The sequence below is a fragment of the Molothrus ater genome, chromosome 5 (genome assembly GCF_012460135.2).
Source record: "Molothrus ater isolate BHLD 08-10-18 breed brown headed cowbird chromosome 5, BPBGC_Mater_1.1, whole genome shotgun sequence".
Classification (NCBI taxonomy): Eukaryota; Metazoa; Chordata; class Aves; order Passeriformes; family Icteridae; genus Molothrus; species Molothrus ater.
The window spans coordinates 34907364-34934695 of NC_050482.2; the positions used below are offsets into that span (position 1 = coordinate 34907364).

The window sequence follows — 27332 nt, forward strand, 5'->3', positions numbered from 1 at the left end:
GAACAAACAATATTTCAAGGATTAAAATATTGCAAAATATAAACTCAATGCCATTTACTTAATGACAAGATTTGGCACTTTACTGGCTTTTGAAAACTTGGCAAGAGTAGCAGGCCTCAAGTTGTACAAGGCATTTGTGGTTAAATATTGGAGAACTGACTCAATATTTAAACAATTTCAAGTCAGGCTTCCTTTTCAAGAATTAAGCTAGATTCTCTCTCTTCCTTGGCCCCATTACTTAATTATTGTAGCCTTCCACTATATTTTCCCATCTCCTTGCCTTACTCCTTGATCCTGTATCCAAAAAGCATTTCCATAGCACAGCTCTTAAAACTTCAGTCCCATTTCTGCTGGTTTATTGTTGTGTAAAAATGATGCTTTCAGTATATGCGATTTCTTAGAGGATGTTTTAAAAGAGATTCAGATTTTCCAAGAATAAAACAATTTATAATGCTTGCCTGTTTAACCTAATGTCATGGTTTGGAGTTTGATGTTCTGCTATTTCTTTTAAAAGGATGCAGTTAATCTGGCAGACATTCACAGGAAACAGTATGGTGGTGTGGATCTGGAGAAATTGTTTTACTAAGAAATTGGAAAATATTTGCATGTGTGTAAGTTGTTTTTAAAATGATACCAAGTAAAACATAAGTCTTGTTTCTCTGGAAGTGTAGCGTAAGAGGATCATTTTTTGGAGAGCGATTAAAGAGTAGAACAAGCAACGATGTCCCACATCCTCAGAGGGACAAATGGGGATGGTGAAGCAAACAGGAACGTTTGTGCTCCTGTTCAAGATTCATGTTCATTAAAGACCTAGAGTTTTCAAAATGCACTGAGGTTGTTCATGTTCACTGAAAACCTAGAGTTTTCAAAATGCACTGAGGTGAAAGTTTGAAACTCCTTTTTAAGGCTGTATGTGTATGTGTGTCTGTGTGCACTTGTTGAATAGAGCAGTTGTACCAACCTAGTACCTGAGTGAAATGTGTGATTACCCTTTATATTGCATTGGGACAGGCCTAAGTATGGGGGTACCACATCTCAGGATAAGGGAATGCAGTTCTTAGAATGTCATGCTAGAGCAAAGTGGAGAGGTGTAGGATTGGTGTTATGTAAATTGGTCTTAAACGCCATGAAGTATTTAGAGTTGGCACAACATTGCTGCCTGCTGCAGTTCTCTCTCTGCTCATCTTAGCTCAGCTACTTGACCTGGTCTTTAATCTTCACTTCTGTGGTAATTGTGGTGAATATAAAAGCTTTTCTGTCAGAATGAGCATGTGGTTTTTTTAAGGAATTACTGTTGAACAGTGTTCCTGCAAATGTTTAACTATCTCACGTAATTTGAGCATTTTGCTGAAATGATCACTTTTAAAGAGAACTGTAAAGAATTAATTTAATAGTAGCATACCGTTTCAAATTTTTGCATAATGACTTTTCAAGATCAGTTGCTAGTTCTGTATTTAAACAAACAACAAGGCTCCAGTGTTTCATTTTATTCAATTTTAGTTTTATTAAATGATATTTTTATATGGCTCTAATAAATATGAAATAAAAAGTTGTTCATTTTGAATCCAAATATGTGGAAACATATACAGCAAAATAGGTCAAGTTGTGAGGTGATCTGAGTGTTAAAAAGCAGGAGTAAGGAAAAAAAAGTCTCCTGTGAGTTTGAGGAGCAGGCAGTTGGCAGCAGCAGAAGGTGCCGGCAAAGGAATGCTGCTGAGAGGGCGAGTTCTGGTGTGATCCTGCATCAGCCTCCTCAGGGCGTGTTCAAAGAGGCTCTGAGGGCACTGCACTGAAATGGCAAGCTGGTCTGCTCAAGCTGGTGTGTGGTTGCAATAATTTTGTTTTCATTGGAGCCAGAAAGCTTTTACAGTTTAGCTTGGGTTATGTCAGTTTTGTTGTTTTGTTTTTGTTTTTTTCCTTTGGAAAGGGCTAAAGAGAGAAAAGGGGTATACATTTATTGCTGTGTTTTAATCATAAGTCTGACAACATGCTCATTTAATAAAAATATTGAGTGAAAACTCCACCTGTTAGCATAAGCAAAGTTATAAACTAGATTTTGCAGCTTCACCTCAACCCTTAGTACCTTGTTTTCCCTAATTGCAGCCAGTGGCACCAAACTATTTCTCAGCATGTTTAGTTTCTTCTTGGATCTCCTTCATTGTAGTTTTTAACTCTGCTATGGTTTGTTAGTACTGCTTTTTTCATCCTTCTAAGGTACTGAGGCACCTTCAATATTAATTTTCTTAGTAATTGTTGCCAGGTGGATGAAGGGCAAGGACTATGTCTGACCCTGGTTCAGTTTGCTTTACTATTAAACCTCCTTCTCCCCAAAACACATTTGCTTCTTGGGTGTGAATTGTTGTTACATTGCTGTTTGTCAGACTGTGCAAGGCAAGAGCCTTCCAGAACACCTGCAAGAAGATGAGTTGATTTGAATGATGGTGGCAGGCGTGGGCAGGCAAGGAGAACATTTTGTGCTTCTTTTGCTGTATTTCTCATGGGGTTTCTCCCTGCTCTTCTGAACACTCATATGCCATTAAACCCCTGTGTTTCCATGGGCCAACATTCCAGCTTTGGCACCTCTTTTGTCTGTTGTGACTCCAAACATTCAAGTCAGTCTTTGCTGATGTACAGATGTTACTTTTTTTCTTTTTGGTAATTATAAAGCAAAGAAGTTCTTTTTTTGACCATTGGGGAAATAAAGCTCTTGGATTTTAAGGCCACACTCAATAATTACTAGCTTTATTTTAGTGCTTCATCTCTTATGTACATGTGAGGTCTGGGACGTGGGAGTCCCGTGTACCAGAAACATTTTGTTTTCCAATTGAAAAACTTGGCTTCATGGCAGTGAAGATGTGCTAGCCAAAATAAACAGAAGGTCAAAGTATAGGTTATTTTAAGTCTGAGTAGGATACCAGGTTTCTTAAATCATGTAGAATTTGCCAGCATGGATTACATCACAACTCCAAAGACCTAGGATATATCACATTTGGTACAGAGGTTATCCATTTAATTGGTTGCATTAGCCAGTTGTGAAATGGGCAGTTTTCAGCTACCAGCAAAATTCAAAAGACTGACTGCAGTACCATTCAACATCCTTCACCTATATCCTGAAATGAATAGCATGCCAATAAAACAGTAATTGTCTTGCTGAATAATATTTTTCTTATATGTGAAATTGGTTTATCTTATTTGTCTGCTGTCTAACACTTTCATGGCAAGTTTCTTTTGTGTGGAAAGCTGAAAGGAGCTTTGCTGTAGTGACTACTCTGGTTCATGAGGAGAGCATGTAATGAGTTACTTAGAAATTTTCTATGAATAACCTGAAATGTTCAGATTTATACTCTCAGTTTCAATTTAATCTCTGAGTCAACACTTTCCAGGTGAAATTATCACCTGCTGTAGAAAAACCATTGACATCAACAAGTGCTCAGAAACTGAGATGAGGAGTTAGAATGTATCTGTAGGGATTTGGCTGTGATTTCTTCAAGTATTTGAATGTGAGATTGCAGGATGGGCAGGTGTACTGATGCTTGCTGTAATACTAAATTTGGGATACTTTTCTGAATCCCTCTAGAAATGTCAACATCCAAATTCTTGAGGGCCAGGAATTTTGAACTTTGGGAGGAAGTTAACCAAGTTAGTTTTGCCTCTTTCAGTGTGTTCAATTGTCTAGCACATTATATGTGATATTTACTCCTAGTGTCTAGATGTAGTTTAGACAGGCAATGTTTGGACTCTAAATGGAATGACATATGACTAAATGGAAAGACATAGCAGAGGGCCTAGCACTGTGGCAATCTCGTGCTCTGGAAGGCCACTTCTTCATTTGAAAAGACTGTACAAAAAACGGGTTAACAGACAAGGCACCCTTGCTTCTCCCTGCCTCTTCTGAGGTGTGCTATGGTTTGGGGTTCTTTCTCTGCCTGATTTTTAGGAGGTTTGTGAGAGGAATTTATGTGTACAGAAAATATCTCCTGAAGTTAATGTTCGATTCTGCAACCAGAGCACTCAGAACTAAGTTAAAACCAGCTTTTAGATCAGCTTTGCAACCTTGAGCTGACTTGAATGGGGTGACTTTGAGCAAATGAGGAGTAGGATAGCAGCATGTCCGTGTGGCCTTTCTTGTGCGAGGGAAATACATGCCTTGTTCTCATCATTGCCAGCCTGGAGAGACTGCACAATTGCAAATGTTAGAATATCTGCAAGCTTTTGACTGTGTTGTTCTTTTTAAAGTATCTACTCTTGTTTACACTGATGCCTTGTCGTCCTCAACTTCTGAGAGATTAGCATAATTTGTTGGCCTTGCTTAATCTGTGAGGGAAAGAGCCACGTTTTACTTCACAAGGCCAAGAAATAAATCTTAGTGAAGTTACAGCAGTTCCTTCCTTTCACTCCCATTAACAAGGTTTAGATGAGTGTTGGTCCTGGTTTCTCTTGCCTGGGATTTTTACCTTGCAATGCAGTAATGAATGTGTTAGGGACAAGCAGAAGATACCCTCCATCCCTTTCCCCCTCCTTGCAGGACTGCACCCAACCATCACTCATGCTTTGTGAGTGGGAAATTACAGCTACTAAATTTGACATTGTAGACATAACTTAGGGTTGTGACTGTGGAAATGTCTACTTCTTGTATATTTAAGTTTGGGTAAATATTTTGCAATCTGGGAAAATTTTAAAAAGTCCCGAACTGAATAAACAGCCAACTTGTGATTGGAAGCAACTGTTTGGAGAATTTTGTTATTGCTTTACATTTAAAAGAAGTTAGGTGCTGCAAGTTTGTGTGCTTTCTTTAATCCATTATAAAACTCTGTTTAGATTGTTTAGGAATCATTCTTAGGTAACTGAAATAGGCTACTCTGCTTTAGGTAGCCAAACCATGTAAAAGGTTTAAAACTGTGCTAGAAAAATACCAAGGTAAAGACTAGTGCAAACATACCTGCATTAGGATAGCTTGCCTATGAACATTTTAATTTTAATTATTTTTCTAATGACTACTGCCTAAGATTTCACCAGAGTGGGTGGGTCACGTTTTCTGCTCCCTCTTTCCATTTGCATCTTCTGAAAATTTTAGTAGGGGATTTGGTAAACTTCAATCCCAGTCATTAGTAAAGTGGCTAATTTTTCTGAAAACTGGGTGGATGTGAGTAAGGCTGTGATTCTGTCCCCAGCTGACTCTGGCACTTGCTATACTCTCTGCTAGCTGGTTTGGTATGCTAAGCCAGCAGAAATCTAACCTGACCGAAACCACAGCTTAATAATACCAGCTTGATTGGGTAGGGTCATCCCATAACCAAAACTTGACCTTGCAGAGGGATAGGTACACAACTGTATGCAAAAATACATCTCTGTCAAGCAGTTCAATAAGTTTACCTTTTGGTACCTTTGTGAAATGTAGGGTTTAGTTTCAAGTTAAGTATAAGTTGTTAATTATTTCCTTTTTTTAATGTCTTATTGCAGAGTACTCACAAATTTGAGTTGATCATCCATATATGTTAATCAGAATGGCTTTATTGGGTCACACTTGAAGTATCAGTTTGTCCAGTATCCTGTTTCTGACAGTAAATACTAAATTCTGAGAGCCAATAGTAAATATATAGGGAAGAGAGTAGTAAGAAGGAACATTTTGTGATCATTCCTTAAGACCCTTCTAAGCATCTGCACGTTAGAGACTTTTTGAGCAAGATAAGACATCCTTGAGTTTAGAAGTTCTTCATGGAGCTTGCATCTGTCCAATTTACTTTCTGAATCTTTAACATTTTGGAACTCATTTCCACAAGACATTGCAGATCACAAAGCTTAGCTACAGATCATGTGCAAGAAAGAACTTTTATGTGTTTGAACCCCCCCTTAATAATGTCAGCTGCTGTTCCCTAATGGTTGCATGTGGAAAATAGTTGTGCTTTATTTATCTTCTCTTTGTCACCTATAATTCTGTACTCATGCTCTGTGTGCTCCTTTTTTCAGGCAGAGTTGTCTAAGTAGCATATTTCTGCTTTTACTCCCTTTTTTTGATAGGGGAGCCCTGATGGCATACATTACTACATCTGTGGGTATGCTATGGATTCATACAGTAGAATTGTATTTTTGGTTTGGCACTTTTAAGTCTTTGCAAACAGTTATGTTTCATTTGCTTTATGATAGCTGTCAGCTAGAGTTTCCATTGGACTGCATGACTATGTACCTGATCTTTCCTAACAGATAGAGCTACTTTGCAAGGAGTGTTATTTTTGCATTTGCCAGTGTTGAATTTCTGGTAATCTCTTGCACAATCCCTTCACAAGTAAGAGGGTTCTGCAACTGATGTAATCATGCCTAGGACCTGGGATGAAATTAGGACTACATTACATGTGATGTTATGCAAAAACGCAGAGAGCTTTGGTTTGCCAAGATTATTTTAATCCAGGGGCAAGACTGGGGACAGCTGATGAATACAAAGAATTGCAGTAAAAAATGTATAAGCAAAGCTGCAGTGGTCTCAAAGAACTTTGCATAGACATAATAATAAAGTATTATTCTGAGAAATTAGCCCTTTTATTGAGTTTAATAAGCAGCATCAAAGGAAACATCAAGTGCTTGTTTGGCAATTTTACAAACTGAGAACAGAGACTGCCAGCTGTTAGCATGATGGAAGCAGCAGTTAGCTTTAAGTCTTAGATGTGAGTGGATAGCTAGTGTGAGAATAATCCAGGGGGTGGGGAAGTAAAAGCAAGCAATTTATGGTTAATGTCATGGAGCCAGAATCATGAGGGAAGCAGAGAAAGGGTGATGTGTTAGCCATACAAGTCAGCATTTGTGTATGTTCAGTAGGATAAGCAAGAGGGAGTTAAATAGAGTGAGTTGTACTTGTTCTTCTGTTTGTCTGCTGTGGTTTGCGTTGGGTTGGGTTGATATGCACTGAGGATAACGGGAGCTTCACATCTGTCATTTCCACACTGAACTGGCTATGCAGTGAGTGGAGAATGAATGGAGTCCCCAGTGTGACAGGCTGCATTGCAGAAAGGAGTGCCAGATTTTTTTCTTCCATAGCATTGAAATGTCAGGGCAAATCAGAGCTCAGTCTTATTTAAAACATCGTGAAGACCTTGCTTGACATAATACTTGCAAAATAATTATAAACAAAAGCATGTATTTTTTTAGTTTACTGTCATCTTAAAAACAAGGGAAAAAATGTTATTTTTATTTACCCTTCTAGTTCTAGGTCCAATGATTAGTTCTGTGACAAGACAGCATGACACTTTGAGTATGACAGAAGCCCTGATGCTGCAGCAGAGGCTGGGAATATTAATGGCCAAATCTAGGTGAGTGATTTTTAATTCTGCCAGTTCCCTAGCTGTTTAATTTCTTCCTCATAGCCTTTGTTCACATCTCTCCTTTGAAGCAGCATTTCAGTTCTTGGTTTTCTGAAATATTAATATTAGCGCATACTTGAGACAAAATAACAAGCTTGTATGATTATTGATTACATACCCTTTCTTTGTTGTTCCTGAGGTACAGAGGCTGTGCTTCAAAAATCTTGATATACACAATATACTGCAGCTTTCTTCTTGCAACTCCAGTGATTTTTTTTTCTCCAAAGTGCGTTGCATTTTAAGTTCTGGGTTGTTTTTTTTTCAGTTTTTTTAAAGAAGCAGGCACCTGTATTCAACAGACTTGGTCAGTTATTTCATGCTGAATGCATAGAAAGTCTGATATTAACAGCATGCAGCTATGTAGTTCTGTTTTCACTACAAAAAACATTTGAGGAGGTCTCAGTCTAGGCTTTATTAAGTGCATGCATATTTATTAAGGCTGCTTGAGGCACATATATAAGTACATTGTATGGACCAGAGTATTCCCTGTTAATCTGCCCTGAGGCTATTGTCACCTGTTGCTCTTCATAGCAGGGGATTCCCAGGGTAAACAGCACCGTGGCAGTAGGCTGACAGGAACATCTGAACATTACTGTAGTGAGGCTCTGAGGGGTGCCAGGGTAGGAAACCAGGATCAGGTGTTACTACCTGTATCTCCCTTTCTCAACAGAAGAGAAAGAACAACTACTACTACTGCTACTACTACCACTATAAAAATTTCAAAACTTCACAATGGAAAAAGAAAAAAAAGTTTGTGTGTAGCATAGCTTCTCTCTGCAGCAGTAAAAGCAAACAAGCAATGCCCAGTTTTATTTTGAGTTGGGGAAAAAATCTTTGTCAATATAATGCATGTTTCATGTTGTGGACAGAAATGATATTAAAGAATCATGATTTTGAATAGGTGTCTGGTACTTTGCCTCTTTATCACTGGATTAATTGGAGCAGTGTTGTTACCTCTGCAGGGGATTCTTGGGGGCTGATTTATACAGTCTCTAGGGTAGGAGTATCTCTTTTGAGTGGCTTTTCTGATGAAAAAAAGTGGAAAAGTTAACTGCTCCTCATTGTATTCTTTGCATCTTAGCCATTAGCAGTGTAAAGAGCTATGTGAACACTACTGCTGCATGCTAATACAAATGCCTGTCTAGAAACCAAGTCATGATTTTCTTAAGATGATAACATTGGATTTTTTCCCTCTAGTCAGGAAAACTTATCAGTCCATACTGTCTTCATTCTTCTTGATTTCTAGTGTTGTATCTCTTGTTGACTTAATAGCTCTCTTCCAGGATTTTTCATTTGTGTAGTGGAAATTTTAGTTCTTATCCAATATAAAAATTATGTGAATGGGTTAAGTTTTCTTTTTCAGACTTTCTTGTATTTAAGAAATGTGAGACTTAACCCAATTTCATGGTGGTAGAGGATGAAACAGCAAGTTGCAAAACTTTGTCCTGTGAACATTTTATTAAACTGTTTTGTGAAAGTTTTGCCATACACACAGAAGTCTTTAAATGAAAATACAAAAAATACCAAGGTGGTTTTTTTGTTTCATTACTTTAGCCATGCTGTTCAGTGTTACCACCTTTTACTGTTTTAAAACGAATGTGTAACACAATTTAATCCAAATAGAACTTTACAGAAATAAGGAAACCCCAAGTTTTAAAATATTTGTGTTGGATGTGGGGTTTTTTCCTTCCCTTGTCTTTGATTACATAGTTTGATATACGCTGCCATATGGGAAATACTCTAAATTGGAAGCACAGAGCCTTACTGCATGGCTGCCAGCAGAGGGCTGCCTGCAGGCCTGGAACCCGGAGCTGCCAAAGCCAGGGCAGCCATATGGGCTCTTTGTGTTGCCGGTGCCTGCTAACCTGCTACAGCCCAGGGCTTCTAGGTGTGTCTCTAGTGCTGTGCTCCTGAGCCAGGGAATGCTCATTTAGGTGGAACTGGAATCTAGGTAGCTGCCTTGTGTAAAAGCCTGGTTTAGGAAATTCAAATCTTACACAGTAAGTGGTTGGGTTTTGTTTTCCCCCAAGGTGCTACTGTGGGAATTAAGGTGACAAATCAAATGAGTCTGTTTGGTAGTAACCTCAAGGTGAGTTATTGGTAGGACTTTACTGCCTCCGTGTTGCCACTCCTTACTGTCAAATCCAAATTAACCATTATATCTGTAGTATCTACATTGACTTTTTATTAAATGCGACTGGAAGATTCATCATGAAGAATTGTATGTCAGAGTAATTTGCATTGGCTTGTTTGTTGATGTTACTTCGTTTTTACTTCAACTAAATGATCATTTTGTTGGTTGGTTTTTTTTTCTCCTTTAGAGATCAGATGGTCTTCTGAAGAAGTCATGGGTAGCTGTTGTAGCTGTCCAGATAAAGAAACTGTCCCAGATAACCACCGAAACAAGTTTAAGGTATGCAGCCAGTGTGATGTGCTGTGAACTATTTTTTTGTTTTCTTACAGACCACATCTGTGATTAAAAAACAAGTCATGAAAATGGAGTGCAAATTTCTGAGCAGCTGAAACACTGCAGTTGCAGGTGCCTGTGGCTACAGGTTTCTCTTGTGCCTTTGAGAAACCCTCTCTTCTCAGCAGTGACAGGAATTCCCTAGACAGGGTAGCCTTGCTAGGACAGTTTGGATCTTCAGGAAAGAGAAGAGGCTTGTGATTTTCATCCACCTCCATTTCAGTTGGTAGAGCCCAAGTAAGGAGTGTTGCCTATGGAAGGTTACATTAGGAAAGGAGTCCTTAGCATAAGGGAATCAGTAGCTTTTGGGGAAGTGTGATTATGAACCTGAATGTGGGATCATCAATAGAAAATTTTAGGACTGCTGATTTGACTTGAAGGTCGCTACTGATTATACATTTTGAAAACTTTTATCCTTTATGTGGAGAAATGTTATTTCTAAGTGCCCTTTTGTCTCAAAAATCTCTGGAATTTATAAGCCTGTGAACACTCGTTCATGTGCTTGACATGTTGAGCATGAAGCAGCTGAAGTCGGTGACTGTAAGTCAACATACCTTTGCATAGGTCACACAAGTCGGATTTGCTTCTGTGCTCCAAACTGTCTCTGTGAGTTGACAAAGGAATGTAATGCTTCCATAGTGAAAACTGATTCATGTGTTGCCTTAGGGCAACCATGAAATGAGCTTTAAAGCCATGGGAATTTCTGGAAATGTTTAATATTATCAGGTAAGAAAGCTGAAGGATAAAATAGATTTCTGTTTTCTTCCTCTTTATGCATCACTTTGTGTAACTAGTTCCTATTTTTCTCCTTGTAGAATTTCTCTATTGTTTGTTTAGCGGAGGGGTAGGGGAGGGAGAGATGAAGGAATGTAATCTGCAAAATGAGGAAAATGGGCATAAGCCTCACAGGCAGATGCAACGATTCCTAATTCTTTTCAATTAACTAGATTTCAAGTTGAAAATGTATTTTTTAAGGAGTTACATTAATTCCGTAGGGATTTTTTTCAGTAGCTTTTTTACTGATTAAGAAAGAATCCTACTAAAAGCAGCATTGTGAGGTAAAATAGAGGGGAAATATATACTGTCCAAATTCTATAAAGGATGCAGATGACCTCAAAACTGGCCTAAAAGCAGAAAGAGCAAGAGTTTAGCTTTATATACATTTTTTCACACAAGATAACTATAAGGTATTTGAATTATTTGTTGACTTTAAAAAGGCAACAAAATGTCTAAAACTGTTGGTTGATTCAGCACAGTGCAAGGCTAAAAAGGCAACAAAATGTCTAAAACTGTTGGTTGATTCAGCACAGTGCAAGGCTATACATGTGTGTGAAGGAAGCTTTTTCTTGGAGCCACTTACCCTTTCTCATTCCTTTTCCCAACTGTAAGCAGAGTTATATGACAAAGCAAATATTTTTTTTCAGAAATGGGGCTCTGAAAGATTCCATTATCTGAGGTATGCCTTATCCATGTGGGAATACTAGAATATGTACATAAAGCCAGTTTAAAAAAATATTTAACCTGCAAATCTCTTCTACTTTAAATTTCTCGTCAGATTTTACAGGAATGTTAGGCAGCCTCCTTTGTATTGTTTGTAAATAAGTATTATTTTAATTTTCTGAATTCTGGGTTAGGATAGCACAGAAACTAGTTTGTGAAGCTCTTTTATTGTTTTTTTTAAACATTCACTTCAAGGATTGTAACTAATACGATAGCACAGATGGAGTCTACCAGCCAGGCATTAAGATTATTAGAAGTGGTGTTGTTTCTCAAAAGAGTAATTACCTAATGCTTTTTAATTTCTTTTTTATAGGTTATTAATGTGGATGATGATGGTAATGAACTGGGTTCTGGCATAATGGAACTTACAGATACAGAACTAGTTTTGTACACCCGTAAAAGGGACTCTGTCAAATGGCACTACCTCTGTCTCCGTCGCTATGGCTATGACTCAAATCTTTTCTCTTTCGAAAGTGGTCGAAGGTGTCAAACTGGACAAGGTATGTGGAAATTTTGCATATAAAGCTACTTGCAAGTTTATTTGATGTTGGAAGATATTTGCCAGTCCTTTGGCAAGAGTTATAAAGGCTATAGTTCTGTATGTGAATGTGGTCTATGGAAAACAATTACCTTATGAGGAATGGTCTTCTGGTAAAATGAGGATTTGAGTTGCATGTGTTTTTTGGCATTTGTAGATCTGGAGGACTTCAAGGTTCTATGTGAGTATTCTTTTGGTCAACTTAGGAGGTGGTTTTGACAGGGAAATTCTCCTGCCTCAGAGGTTGACTTGACCTCTGGGAGAGGCAGTAGAATCTGAAACTGTGAAGGAATGCCCTCAGAATTCAACAAATTCTCTATTTTTAAGGTTTTAAGAGCCTGGAGCACTGATATGAACAGGATGGCTGGCCCCAGCTTATTATTGTCTTCAGTAATGCACTGGTGTTTCATCCTCTTCCTAAAGCAAATACCACTTTCATTAATATCAATGACATAATTCTCAAATTTTGATGGTTTTATATGAGGTGTGTATACTTCAGCTATGCTCAGTTGTTTTTCGAGTGGCTTTCATCAGAAAAAGATGGTTACCTTTCAGTAGCCAGACCATGCCTGCCTTGGCCAAGGTTGGCTCCCTCTGAGAATATTCAGGTGTTTCTCTCTTCCCTGCAGCAGTCCCTGAGGGACTGAGCTGTTTTTGTTGAGCTCTCAGCCTTGTTTTGCATCTTCCTACTGTGAAATAGCTGTGTGTGCTTGGAATTCTTATGCACTCATATGTTGTGAAGTTAAGCTCCAATGTTCTTCTGGATTTTTGGCATTTACCAGTGTTCTTATCAATAATTTTAGACATTCAGAAATCACAGGTTTTGTTTTTTAATTTCACTGTTAAAAAGTCAAAAAGATGGAAGAATTGGATCACATATAAACCTATTCAATATTCATTGTCCAAGCGAAGGTAAAGGAAGAAAAGGGTTTTTTTTCATGGGAGTTTAAAAGGCACTCTCAGTTCATCTCCTAATGAGAAATGGAGATATTTCAAACATTGCAATATACTCCATACTAAACTAAATTTTCATCATTCTTAAAGTAATAAAATTTGTTTTGAAGATAATAACTTTAATGTGTTTTGCAGTTGAATTTACTGTTTCTTCTGAACATTGAAAACAGATACTAATAATACTTAATTGAAATACTAATTTGAAGGTTATTTTCTACAGTCTATTAGCAAGTCTGCAAAATCTTACACCAAGTCTAATTGACTTCTCCACTTTCCTTCTAATTTTTCCTTTTTTTTTTTTTTATAAACAAGATTAGGCAGGCTGTGTAAGCAGCAACCCTTTCCTCCCTCTTTTGTTTCTTGCCTTCCTTATGTAATAGTAAAATACTGTGAATATTGGGAAAAAAGAAATCTGGCAGAAAATGTTCTCTGCTGCCCTTTTGCAATGGAACATTGTTCCTGAGACCTACAGTGGGTTTTGTGGGCACAGTTGCAAAACTTCATCTTCACTTCATGGGGTGACGAAGTTTTTCATTTGAGAATTCCCTGAATACTGCCCAGCAACTTCTTACATTAGTCAGTATTCTTGTTTCTGTTTTTCCTTTAATATCAAGTTATTTCTATTGTTAAGCTGTGAGAAGCAATGATGGTGAAGCATTGAGTTTGTGCTAGGTATTAAAACCCTTGCAGACACATCTTTGGACCACATCTAACAGATAATTGAGGATATAAAACCTGGAGAAGTTGGTATGTCACCATGTTGTGTGACAGTTCACATTGTATTTAATATGAATGTATTTAAATGCAGCTGAAATTCTCAGAAACACACTGGGAACTTTTTAAAGTTTATGAACCTAGAGTTTTAAAAAATTCTGGGGTTTGTCCATTAAGATTCAAACATCCAGTGTGAATGTTCAGAAATATACAAAACATTACACATTCTATGTGTAATATTACACATTCATGTCTATTGTACATGGCTGGATTAGGGGTCAGGGACATAGAGTAGTAGAAGATCTATAGCTGCAGTGTTGCAAACATGAAGCTTATTCAGTGCAGCAGCTGCATATTAATAGCTGAGCATTGTTCCTCGTAGCCCATTTGGTGTATTCCCAGCTGGGGTTGTGTGAACTTCTGCCATGTGAAGCATTTCTGGTGGTTCTGATCTGCCACAGCACTGCATCCCTAAATAAATATATGATGGTAGTAATTGCCAGCATGTTCACATAACTGCACTTGCAGAAGTGGCTATATAGGTAGGTACTTTTCAGTAAAGAGTGTTTTAAGATTGTAATACTCACTTTAAAAAATGAGCACCTGCACCCACGTTTAACAAGCGTGTCAACTTTAACTTCATGCTTTCAATGGAAGAATAATCCAAAGCTGCGACTTTGCTGGTGAGGGTAAGTTGGGACACTCCCTGCTGTTCAAAGGCAAAGTGGCACAATACACATGCAAAATACACGGTATTGCTGCTAACTTTGTGCTCTGTGTCTATCCTTTAGCCTAAAGCAATTAGTTTGTTACTGTCTGTTTCACACAGTTTGTCCTACTAGCTTTTAATTTTAGTCTTCTTAAAGAAGCTGAATTTATATCCAGTGTTTAAATCCTTTTCTGTTGTGCAGGTATCTTATTTTTGTGGTAGTTTAATAGAAATCTGATTTAGGAAATACACCTTTGTAGCACCACCGTAGTTTCATTTAATGTTTTTTAAATACATATTTATTTAACAGGTATCCTTTTTATTAGCTTAAAAAAAAAAAAACAGACAAAAACCAACTTGGTTTTTTCCCCTCATTTAGCACTCAAAATTTATTTTTGCTCCAAACTGAACTGGTTTTCTGTTCCTTATTTAACTTTTGGTGCATGGGAACCTTATTCTTCTATTAGATAACCACTTTAAAGGTTGTCACAGTAATTTTGTGTGTTTTGGTGCAATAAAAATTTTGTAACACTTTTGCTTCTTTAACAGGTTTTCATTATGTGGATTCCAGTTCTATTTCTTGCAAGTTATATATATTGTAAGGCATGTTTCTGAGTTACAGGGTTTTGATTTTTTTTTTGGATGTATTTATAGGAATCTTTGCCTTTAAGTGTGCCCGGGCAGAAGAGCTATTTAACATGTTACAAGAGATAATGCAGAATAACAGCATAAATGTGGTAGAAGAACCAGTAGTAGAAAGGAATAATCATCAAACTGAGTTGGAAGTACCAAGAACCCCTCGAACACCTACCAGTAAGTATGGTTCTACTGTCAGATGACATACCTGAATGTAATTTAGTTAGCTGAAAATAGCATTTGATTTGAATTTAATCTTTAAGTAATTAAAAAGAAGGCTAATTTAAAGCTAAGAGGTAGTAATGCATTCTCTCGAGGTACTTGCTGAGGATTATCTTCAAGAAGTAAGTTTTGGGAACTTAATTGTTGCATAAGAACACTTATGAATACACCTATTGAATTGCTTTATGATATGTTAACATGCTTTACCTGTAGCATTTCAGAGAAATGTTAATGCTGGGCAAGATTTCAAATTTTTAAATAGGGGGAAAAATACTGTTTAAATCACATGCGCAGTTGGTTTGGAATCTTTCTTTTGCTCTGAGTAGGATGAGTGAAGTATTTATCTAAAATTTTCTGGTATTTTTGAAATCTCAGGCAGATGGCTTGATATTTGAAACTAGGAATTCCAGTTTATTGATGATTTCAGAGAAATGGAAGCTTAGATAAAGGAGTCTCTGTTTGTCAGGGGGAGATGTTAATGGGGGAAAGAGAAGTTGGAGGGAGTTTACTGGGTGTGTAATACACCTAGTTTTCAGTGGCTGCTTCATAAATGTGTTCTGGAAAATACTGGGATGCTGTTCTGTTTTCCATTTCCTTCCTCTAAGCAAAATTGAGCTTTGTGAATACTTAATATTGTTTTACATATTTTACTTTCTCTTTTGAAAATTAAACTTAAGATACTTTATATCTTATTCATATACAGTAATATGTTCTATTTTAATATGGTTTTGGCTGTTTTCTAATTGTACCAGCTCCTGGATTCAATGCGCAGAGTTTACCCAACGGCTATCCCAGGTACCCATCTTTTGGAGATGCTTCATCACACCCTTCCAGCAGACACCCTTCTGTCGGCAGCGCACGCCTCCCCTCTGTCGGCGAAGAATCAACACATCCTTTACTTGTAGCAGAGGAGCAAGTGAGTGGTTTTTTCCCTTTGTACAACTGAGCTTCTACATTACTTCAGATTTTTCTAATGATTGTTCTGTTGGCTTTCACTTGCGTTTCAGTATCAGGTGTAAAGTATTCCTACAGTATTTTAACTGCCTCAGAAAAGTGTTTGCCTTGCCTCTTTAAAATGATACTTTGTAGAATGGCTTGCTGAGGAATTTATATTTTATATAAAATAAAAAGATAGAGAAGGTATGTGTTTGCATTATACTCTTTTCAAAAAATTCAGTAACTATTTTTAAACAGGAGTAATTGTACATTATAATGAGAGATCCTGGTCAAAAAGCTTCTTTATATGTAAGTCTTCTATTTGCCAAATAGAAGTCATGGAATAATTTGCATTAGAAGGGACCTCCAGTCTCTATATCAAAGTTTTAAGTTAGAGAAAACTTCACAGACCATTGTCCTGGTCATGTTTTGAATACTACAGGCAAGGGGATTCCACAGAATCTGAGCCATGTGTTCCAGTGTTTCACCACTGCTGTTGTGAAATAATTTCTCTCTAATGTTTCTCTAATGTTATCAGATTTTTGCCTGTTACATCTGGTGTTGACCTTTTGCTAAACATCCCCAAAAAAGGTCTGGCTCTGTTTTTGCTTTCTCTGTTAGGTAGTTGAAAATAGCTATTAGGTGGTTCCCTGCATTCTCTTAAATGGAACTAAGATGGTGTCCTCAGCTTCTCCTTGTATGTCATGTGCTCCAGCTCTAGTCATGGCCCTCCAATGCACTAGCCTCAGAACGGTGCTGTCTGTCGTGTACTCTGGAGCTCAGGTTCAGTCTTGTGAGAGCTGAATTAATGGTAATAACTTGGTTTATAATAATAATCAGTTGGTATCTAGCCTGTACTGTTGGTGTTGTTTCATACCAAGCACTGGATCTTCTTTTTGCTGTTGCTGAACTTCATAAGGTTTCTCTGAGGTCGGTTCTCTAGGCTCTAGAGATCCCTCTCAGTGGAAACCCTGCCAGTCTGGAAAGACTGAAAACTGTCAACTGAAAACTTCTCTCTCATCATTCAGGTTGCTGATGAAAATGACAGTCAAATTTATAAATGTCATGTGGTTTAGGAAGACTTTAATGTGTGACAACAAACAGTTTTGGAAACCAGAGAAGGTAGCCAGAGCAGAGGGCTGTGAACTGTCTTGTGGGAAAGGATTTGTTAGGAGCCCTCACAGAAGAGCTCAGGTATTATCGTTGGAGTTACTGAATAGTAAGTGAGTTTAAAAAATCAGTGGAGGAGTCAGGTGATCTGGTAAATGACACTTCAGCTGGCAGGGCTTGACAGAGAGGTTGGCAAGCTACATGACTGCTGCTGTAAAGTACTACTTTTGCTGTTTGGATATCCAGACATAGAATTAAAATTTAGAGAGGGAATCCAGTCTTTCCCATTCAGCCTTGTATTGATCCACTGTGGAAATTGGAGGGATATAACCTAGGAGGGTATCTGCCTTTCTTAGTGACATACGGTGCCAACTCCTCCTTTTTAATTTTGAGTGCCACACTTCATATGGAATTGTATATTTTTCTACGAGTTCCTGTTCTTAGGAGGCTGTTGGCTCTTGAAGAAAGAATGGATAGTTCTTCCTGTAGACCCAACCTCTCTTTTTGTTCCTGGAGTTGTACACAAGGCAGGAGACCGAGGGTTTTCTTAGGTCTCTCTGTGGTTTTCTTTTTGTTTGGTGTTTTTTTTTTTTTCCTGGTATGGACAGTAGATTTCCTTGCAGTGTGGAAGTTATGAACGTAAACTTAGCTAAAGTAATTGCTGGTCACTGGTAAGGGACAACAAAGTAGAGCTCTCAGTGATCTGCCCAGGTCTAGTTATGAGCCAGGCAGGAGCAGCCCAAGGTAGCCTTGATTAGAGCCAAACTCTAGAACTAGAGCTCAATTGAGGTAAAACATCAAATAAAAATAATTATCAGTGTAAGATATAAATTCTGTTTTTTCTTTAGGGGAACATTAGCATAAATAATAACAAAATTTCAGGGAAAAAACCTAAAACTGACTACAGTTCAGCAAAATGCAGGAGAGGTGACTTTTGCTCTTAAACACCTGCCAACACAAGTTTTTCTTTTCAGGTATTTGGATTAGAAGAGTGGGGAGGGAGTTAAGGAGCTCATAAATTTGAAGGGGGAGGGGAAGGCACAATAGTGTTTGAATTTCTTCTTTTTTCTTTGCCTTTTAGGTGCACACTTATGTAAACACTACTGGAGTACAAGAGGAAAGAAAAAATCGATCAAGTGTGCATGTGCCACTGGAATCAAAGCTTTCAAACACTGAAACAACTAAAGCGAAAGAAGATCAGATGTGTACTGATGACAGGGATGCTCAGGTTCTCCTGGAGCCCGAAGGAGTGAAGTTTGTTTTAGGACCAACACCTGTTCAAAGGCAGTTAATGGAAAGAGAGAAACTGGAACAGCTTGGGAGAGATCAAGTTAGTGGCAGCAGCACAAACAACACTGAATGGGACACTGGGTACGACAGTGATGAACGTAGAGAGACACCATCTGCTAATAAATTGGTGTATGAAAATATAAATAGGTTATCAATCCCTAGTGCCTCAGGGGTCAGGAGAGGTCGCTTGACATCAACCAGTACCTCAGACACCCAGAACATTAACAACTCTGCTCAGAGGAGAACTGCGCTGCTGAACTACGAGAACTTGCCATCCTTGCCTCCTGTTTGGGAAGCCCGGAAGCTGAGCAGAGATGAAGACGACAGTTTAGGACCAAAGACCCCGTCTCTGAATGGCTATCACAATAACCTAGATCTAATGCATAACTATGTCAATACAGAGAATGTAACAGTACCAGCAAGTGCTCATAAAGTAGAATTTACACGACGTCGGGACTGCACCCCAACAGTCTTTAACTTTGACATTAGGCGTCCAAGTTTAGAACACAGGCAGCTCAACTATATACAGGTTGACTTGGAAGGTGGTAGTGACTCTGACAACCCTCAGACTCCAAAAACCCCCACCACTCCACTTCCGCAAACTCCAACCAGGCGCACAGAGCTGTATGCTGTGATAGACATTGAAAGAACTGCTGCTATGTCAAGCTTGCAAAAAGCACTGCCCCGAGATGACGGTACTTCTAGGAAAACTAGACATAACAGTACTGACCTGCCTATGTGAGCCTGGGGAGCATTGAATCATTTGCACCTTTTGTGAAGTTTATAAAATTGAAGATGCGAGTACTTTGCATTTCTTAACACTAACGCCTTTTATAGACTAATAGAACTTTTTCTGCATACTTCATGTACTTGTCTTACTAAAGGGAATTAATGTAGAGCAAGTATTCATTTTAGGTAACACTATTTCATTCTACAGTAGAAGTAATTACTGCATAGCAGCATCACCACCTTTCACAGTGCCTCTTGAATTGATTAGAGTCTGAGTGACATGCCAGTTTTGAATTTATAAATATTCTGGTCTGGTGCCTATACTCATTAATGGCATTTGTAACACTTTTTAAAGCCTCTTGATATGTGCATTATTAGCAGGTAAACCTAACCTTTCAATATACATATCTGACGTTCATTCCTCATTGAAGTGGTTCCTCCAGAATGAATTGTGTGTAATATGTTAATTCACTGAGTTTGACATACACAGGATATATTGGTTCATCTCAAGGAATATAAACACCACACCTTTTTTGTCTGTGGGCAAGAAGGCCTCTAATTCCTGACAGTTTTCTTAACTTGTGTGATATTTGAGAGGTCCCATTGATGGTTGTTGATCAGAGCTATAAACATATCAAAAACCAACTTTAAGCTCCTTCTGTTGGAATAGAATTACAAGTGACATATCAAATTCCCTCTGAAATCTGACGAAATTTTATCTCATTAGAGTTTTGGGGTTTTTTGTGAAGGAATTCACAGGTGGGCTGTATGAATTAAGGCTCTCTTGTCATTTCTTAGTTCAGTGTGCCTTCTTTTCTTTGCATTTGTGTGTTCACTTTTTATTTGTTCCATAATGTCTTGTTTTAAAAGTCAAAATTTTGTACATAGCTTTAATTGTTCAGGATCATCTATGTGTTTGTCTTACTCTCTGCCTTTGACAAAGCAAGACTCTTGAAGGTCAAATGGTTGTCTTCGTCCAGTGTTCTACTTTTTTATGCCTGACAGAAATATCCCAGCTCTCCAGCAGCATGCATTATTGCACAACTGGAAAGGTTTATTATGCAGTTATTGTCTTCCTCTAAAGCATCAAACACAGGTTACATGGGAGGCAGGGTACTGGACTTGATAGTACTTTATAGGAAGTTGTACGTTCTAGCAATGTGCACCCATAGGTGATAATGTACTTTAATTTAAAAAGATACGTAGTAAATTATCTGAAGGTAGTATTATCTATGAGCATACTTGTTTTCCTTTTGCAGTTGGTGAATTTGGTTACAATGATGGCTGCTCAGTGTTACAGGTACATCCAGGTAGAATGTTGTTTGTTGAATATGCCAGAGGCACCCTTAGACTTTTTTTTTCTGTTTTGTTTATTAATAGTCTGAATAATCTTAGAATTCTGGCAGTATTGCAGGTGCACCTTGGTACTAGCAGCAGAAGAGATTGCTCTTGAGCCTGTGATTGCAAAGGAACTGACACTTGTGTGAGCTGGTATGATGTAAAATAACCCTTGAACTGTGAGGAAAAACATGCAAGAAAAGCCATTTGGAGATCTGAAAAAGCATTAAGGGTCTCCATGCAATATTTGAATTTTGAAGTTTTATAAAAACCAAACTACATTTATTTTCTGTCTTTTAAATTGGTGTGTATTTCTGTTCCTACAACCTTTTTCTTTGGTCTTCTCTCATTTAGTAGTGGCAGCAGTAGTAGCAGCACCTGAAATATGTCTCTTGCCATACCAATAGGTGGCATCAGGCCACCTTTTCACTCTGGTTTCATTATTCTTTACTAACTGTATGGTACTGAAATACCAGATAGACAAAAAACATAATTTGCTGAAGTAAAAGATGAGAGTCATTGAGACCATTGTGAGGAATTTAAAAGAGATTTTTTTATAAAAAACCTTATTTCATGGTCAGCTTCTGCATACTCTTGTGATAGACTCACTGACTTGTGAGGAGACCTTGGTACTCAAGAAGGTAAAGACTACCTAGACCTAGGCATTTTAAAGGTTGTAGCCTGGTAGGGCATTGGTCTCTTCTCCCAGTCAGCCAGCAACAGGACAAGAGCACATAGGCTTAAGCTGTGCCAGGTAGATGTTAGCAAGAAATACTTCACAGAAAGACTGATGAGGCATTGGAATATGCTGCCCTGGGAGGTGGTGGAGTCACTGTCCCTGGAGGTGTTTAAGGAAAGACTGGACATGGCAGTTGGTGCTGTGGTCTTGTTGACAAGGTGGTGTTTGGTCATAGGTTGGCTTCAGTGATCTCAGAGGTCTTTTCCAAGCCTACTGAGTCTGTGATTCTGTAACTGCTCCCTCACATCTTTGCCATTGCCTCACCTTATGGACCTCCTGGTCTGTACTGAAGAGAAATTACCATGTATTGCAAAACACTTACTGGGTTAATAATATTGGTGTGATTATTGTTCTTAGCATATAGCTCACTTAAATTTGTGAGCTGCATGTGTTTTGAGGCAAACCTGTTTGGTCTAGCTAGCTGCTTAGCAATATATGGTCCTCATCTGTATAGTTTGGACTAATTAACTGAACCCTTAAAACACATCTGTGAGGCAGGGAAGTAATAATATTCTTAATTACTAAATAGGGAAGCAGAGGCTTTGGGTAGATCATAAGTGACCTGCTGAAATTTCAACAACCAGCCATATCCCTCCTTTGTTCCAGTGCACTGTCCTATGCATTATTCTGAGTAGTCTCAGCTAAAAAGAATGGTCTGAGCAAATTTTTTACATTATTGCAAGTTTCACAATGTTTTCTTAGCTCTGGTCCCCAGAATTGAGAACATACTGAAATTTGAACTGTCTGTAGCCTTAATTATATTAAGAAGTCTGATGACATATTTTCCAGAACTACTTTTTAACCTGTTAGGTTTCACAGGTGGGATAATGCCTTCTTGTTTTGTGTACACTCCAAACATGCTGGGTAGTCCCTGTCACCCACACTACTCATCTTTAGCATTCCTTATTTTCTGCCCCTTGAAGTAGATGCAGTTGCAATGCACTTTACCCTTTGAGACTTGGTAAATATTTTTTCAATTCAGTCTCTTTTAAAGGCTGTGATGTTAGATTTAGTGTCTGTAATCTAGGATTCAGTTTTCAGCTGAAATCTCTCCATTCATATTTATTTTGGGCCCACAGGTGTATAGACTGAGAAACTAGAAATATGTAACCATTTTCTTTAGTAAATGTGGCATGTAAAGTTTACATAAACTAGGTCCTGTAAAAATGGTAGCATCTCCATCCAATTCTACTTTTCATCCATAATGTGCAGTCTGTTGCTGCCCTTCAAACACATTTAACAAGGGGAAACCTTTAACTGTAGGTATTCCTTTAGTGCAATGATTTGGGAAAGACATACATTACTCTATCTTTTAAACAAGGAAACTGAGTTGTTAAAGAATACAGAAAAGTGACCAAAAGTACATAATGTTGTGCTAGAAATACACAGAATTGTACTTCTAATGAATGATAATAAATGAGAATTTATTCCATTGTTATGTCAGGAAAGTAAACTTTCCCTCAAAATCATGTCAGGAGGAGGACCAATTGTTTTAATTTTTGTGGTGTTTTTTTGCTAACTTCCTAAAACAATATTGAAAAAGACCATTCTGAAAACCATGACACTCATTAGAACATCTTTTGTTTCCCCCAATAAGTATGTTCTGCATTTAACAGGGGTTGAATCTGATGATGTGCATTGAAGCACTATTCCTATTAACGTCTTCAGAGCTTTTATAGAAAATATAAGTGTTGAAGTAGAAATTTCATATAATAAATTGATAAAATGTCCTTCCCCCCACTGCTCCCCCCCCCCCCCACTTGATGTTTGGATATTTGTGTGTGTTTGCACCTCTGACTAGGGCTTGGGTGTAAAAAGGATCATGGAAATGTGTAAAGTGTACAAATTCCAAACCAGTGTCAAAACAGGGCTGCTTTTTATAGGTGACGGATCAGCAGTTGATTTTGCTGGTTTTATAACACTGTGCATTGGCTCAAAATCTGGCTGTTCTTGTTTTTGTTTTATATTTACCTGCTTCTCAATGAGAGAGATTCAAGAGAGAACAGATTGTTCTTATTCACTGTCGGTGAAGTAAGAGTGGAAATTCTGATTCATGTCAGTAGTTTGAGCATACAATGATGTATCTGATTTGGACGTCTGTTTTTAAGCAGTATTCCTCGCTTCATGTAAGGTGAGATCCATGGTGAAATTCCATTTCTGCACTGTACTAATTTATTTAATGGCTGCAAATAAGATGAAACTAATGGAGTAGAAACTAGTAGTGGACTTAAATCTGAAATTCTCCTATTTCCCTAGAGGAGTCTGGTCCTTCATTGTGATAGATAGAGTTAGGTGTTTTTGGAATTTAATGATATGATCTTTCCCATCTCTTCCTTGAGGTAGCAATTCAGGCATTTATATTTGACAGTATTTACTTAATATAAACTTAAGTTCATTTATTATATCTTTATTTTTAATTCATATACACTCCAAGAAAAAAAAATCCAGAAGAAATTCCGCCACAAAAAACTGCGTTAAGTTGGAGTCAGGTTTGCTGATGTCCTTCTTACAGAAGATTATGAAAAAGGAATTCATGTTGAGGTTCTTTCACAATCTTTAGGAATTACTTCCTCTTTTGGACAAGATGAGTGAATCAGAAGAAAAAAAAAAGAGCAACTTAGCATTCTGCAACTCTGACCATGTATACATTATTTCTTGTGCTGTGCTGTAAGGTATGTGAGTAAGTCTGTCAGATGTCTTACGAGGATATTTTCCTAACACGGTGTTTACTCCAGATTAACGCAGTATTTTGTTTGGAAGTATGTAGGTGTACAGGTAGAAATAGAATATGAGAAATAAGGTCGATGAAACAAGTGTTGGATATTTCTATATTTTTATACATTATGAAGGGCATTTTTGAAATTTTTCTTGCAGTTTTAGTAATTATTTAGTGTGGTAATACATATATTGTGACAATGTTTTCCGCTATATCCATTACTTTGGTGTAATTCTGTTTTATGTAGCAAATATGTGTATATAGAAAGGAGATTATGTAAAAACTATCATTAAAAAATAGGCTCAAGCCCTTCAGAACAGGGACCATCTTCCTCTGTGTCTACAAAGTACTAAATGCCTTGGGGTCCCAGCCAGAGCTTCTGTCTGAGACCTGTAGTGACCGAATTGCCAAGTGAGGAGTGTGGGGAGCAGCTCCCTGCTTTCTGTGAGAAGCCTTAGTATGAAAGGTGTGGTGAAGCTCACCCTGCCAGTCCCTGGTGCTGGGCTGTGCAGTGCACACCGCCTGCCAAGTGACCCAGGGAGCCCAGAGCATCATTTGCTCTGGTCCTGCCCCTTGGCAGTTGGAAAGGAAGTCTGACAAGGAGCTTTGATGTCATCAGGAAATCTTCCTTGTTAGCGGGGTGACCCTTCCAGAGCTTGTTCGGTCTGCATGCAGTGTCCTTTGAAGATGAAGAAATTATTCCTGTTGACTTCAAGGGCCACTGGATGTGCTCCTGCAAGATCAAGTACTGCTGGTGTAACAGCTCTGTTACACCTGAGGACCTGCTTGGTCAAGTTCTTCAGGAATGGTCTAAAAGGATGTAAAAATATAAATATATTTAATTACATGTACTGAAAACCAAATCCTATTTGTTGTGGTCAGAGTTCAGATAATTATGGGAATTTTGATTTCTTAGTCATAGTTGCATATATGTTGCTTTAACTGTTGTGTATGAAAGAGGAAGTGATTCTAAAACGTGTGAAAGATCAGGATTACACCTGTTTTTTAATGGTAATGTTATTTAGGAATGGATGTCAGCGAATTTAACTCCATAGTAATGCAGGTTTTTTGCATTGGAATATGTGTGTATATCATACACCCACATTTTATATATAATATATTATATATTTGGTACTAACTTTGTATTTTGAAATTTTGCCAAATCGCAAACACGGATGTTCTCACTTGTAAGACTTTGGTACTTAATAACTGAATGTATAAGAAATGCTCTGATATGAGAGGAAAGAGTGTTGTATGGTGTCCCACAGTCCAGATGGCTGGACCAGCAGGCACGTTGCCTTTCTCACATCTGGCTTCACTGCAGCATCACCTTTGGTCTCCTGGCAAGCGTCTGTGTCCCGGCCAAACGCACCGCACTAGCGTCCAAGCTGACTGGTAGGAGTGATACAGTAGTCACCAGTGTGCCACAAATGCATTTATTAAATGCAGAAATAAACATTTCTACAAAGGCCAAAATCTTATGTTGTATGTTCCTTTCTTGTCATTACATTGTATCATATTGTAAGATTATTGTATGTCCTAATTTGCATTATAAAATGTTTTTTCCTACTTAAAGGCATAAATATAGCAACTTTGTATAAAGGTAGCTTTCTAGATTTTTATTTCTTTTATATAAAAAAGTCTAAACAGTGGGAGTACCATTGCCAAATTGTTTATAAAATTTCAAGTAATTTTCCCTGTTCAGTGAATTTGTTTTTACAAACATTCCGTATTTCTTATACTATGCAGAAAGAGTGTATTTTTATGCCATTCCACATTAATCTTAAAAAAAATAATTTCACTTCTTTTAAGCTGTTGTTATAGAGAAAGCTTACCAAATGTGCATTTTTAAAAAAATGTGTTATGTACATTTTTCCCCTTACCAGTGCCAACTTCATTTGGAAAAAAAAAAATTGTAGCATGGCAATAAACTATTGATTTTACATTAAAGGTTGTCTGTGGGTTACTTCAGTAGTTTGCAGTGTTAGTGTCACTGTATTGTGTTTTGTTTATATAATCTTTTTTGCTTTTCTTTAAATCATTGCTTCATGTACCTCTCTCTGCCCTCCTCCCTTCCTCTCTATTCCACTCATTACTCTGTAGTAAAAAAACGCCCAAAACTGATCATGGTGCTCTGAAGTCTGTAAATTCATCTCCAAGATTTTGTTTCATTTCTGCCGGTTTTCTGTCGCACCTTTGTCGTGCATGTAGATTGAGATTTTTTTTAAAATGAGGCATTTTTTTCTTCCCATACTGTGCAACTTGGAAAATTGCCCTTGGCACAAGCGAGGTGAGGGCACGGCACAGCTGGGAGAGGTGGGAGCCCAGAACCAGCGCTGCTGCTGTGTTCTTCCTAGTCTGGTGTCACTGCCTTTACACTTTGTAAAGCATAGCTTAGCAATGGTCAAAAGCCCCTTCAACCCAATTCACTAATTTGTAGTTTTTCTGTGAGCGTTGGATCTTTCAAAGGCAATAACTTGGATAAGTCTGAAGCACTTTAAAATATTTTTTCTCCCAACTCACCACAGTAGCAGCAAACGTGAATTAAAATGAATTATTACTTCAGTGCACATCTTTATGAAAGCTGTGATTCTGAGAGAAGCTGTTTACATTGTTTTAGTTGTATTATTTGCCCTAGCCAAAACTTAAATAGTTTTCAGCATAACTATGATGAAAACTAGGTATTTAAATTAAATTAGTAGTCTAATTACAGAACAGGGTTGTGGAGGGAAGTGTATCTAACTCTGTGAAGAAAATAGAACGAAAGGCCTAACATACTCAAGAACTAATACTAACCAGGTATTGACAAAATTAGCAATACAGGTGAGAGCTGGCTGAGCTTTAGTCATGTTCTTTTTTGCTGTCTCCATTGGGATGGATTTCTGTCTCTGGCCAGTTTGAATCTAGAACAAGCAACTTTCCATATCTCCCAAGAGTTTAGTACCTAGGAGCAAGAAGAGAGATACCAGCTGGAATCAATTCTTGAAGATGAGTCATACAAAGTAATACAGGTTGGGTTTGGGTTTTTTTTCCTTATATGACCCGGTAACAGGCTTTGTGTAGAGGAAAAGCAGTGACAAAGCAAACTTTAAGTGTTGTCTCACACTGGCAAAGCTGCCAGGGGAACAGTCACCAATTTTTCTGTATTGAATTGCAGAGTACGGAGTGGGATTGTGCTGGACATCTCCTGTTCACGGCTTGTAACTGGAGCCGAGGTCTAAGAGCAGCCATCGGGGATGGGCTGGCAAGCGCGCTGGAGGCCGCAAGCAGTAACTAAAAATGCTTTTGACCTGTCTGAGAACTGACCTCCAGGAATATCACAGAACCGCAGCATCATAAAATAGCTTTGGGTTGGAAGGCACCTTAACCATCACCTAGCTCC

The 27332-nt window shown here is 38.0% G+C and overlaps 1 protein-coding gene across 1 annotated transcript in view; it reads left to right on the forward strand.

Moving 5' to 3' along the window:
• FRS2 (fibroblast growth factor receptor substrate 2) overlaps window positions 1-25900 on the forward strand; it is a 51888-nt gene extending 25988 nt beyond the window's left edge. Inside the window, exons 2-7 of the mRNA XM_036401725.2 lie at window positions 7196-7301; window positions 9674-9765; window positions 11633-11819; window positions 14889-15047; window positions 15845-16008; window positions 18220-25900. Coding sequence (XP_036257618.1) covers window positions 9700-9765; window positions 11633-11819; window positions 14889-15047; window positions 15845-16008; window positions 18220-19170 — 1527 coding nt within the window. The 5' untranslated portion in view covers window positions 7196-7301; window positions 9674-9699 and the 3' untranslated portion in view covers window positions 19171-25900. The remainder of the gene's footprint in view (window positions 1-7195; window positions 7302-9673; window positions 9766-11632; window positions 11820-14888; window positions 15048-15844; window positions 16009-18219) is intronic.
• Window positions 25901-27332: the final 1432 nt, after the last annotated feature.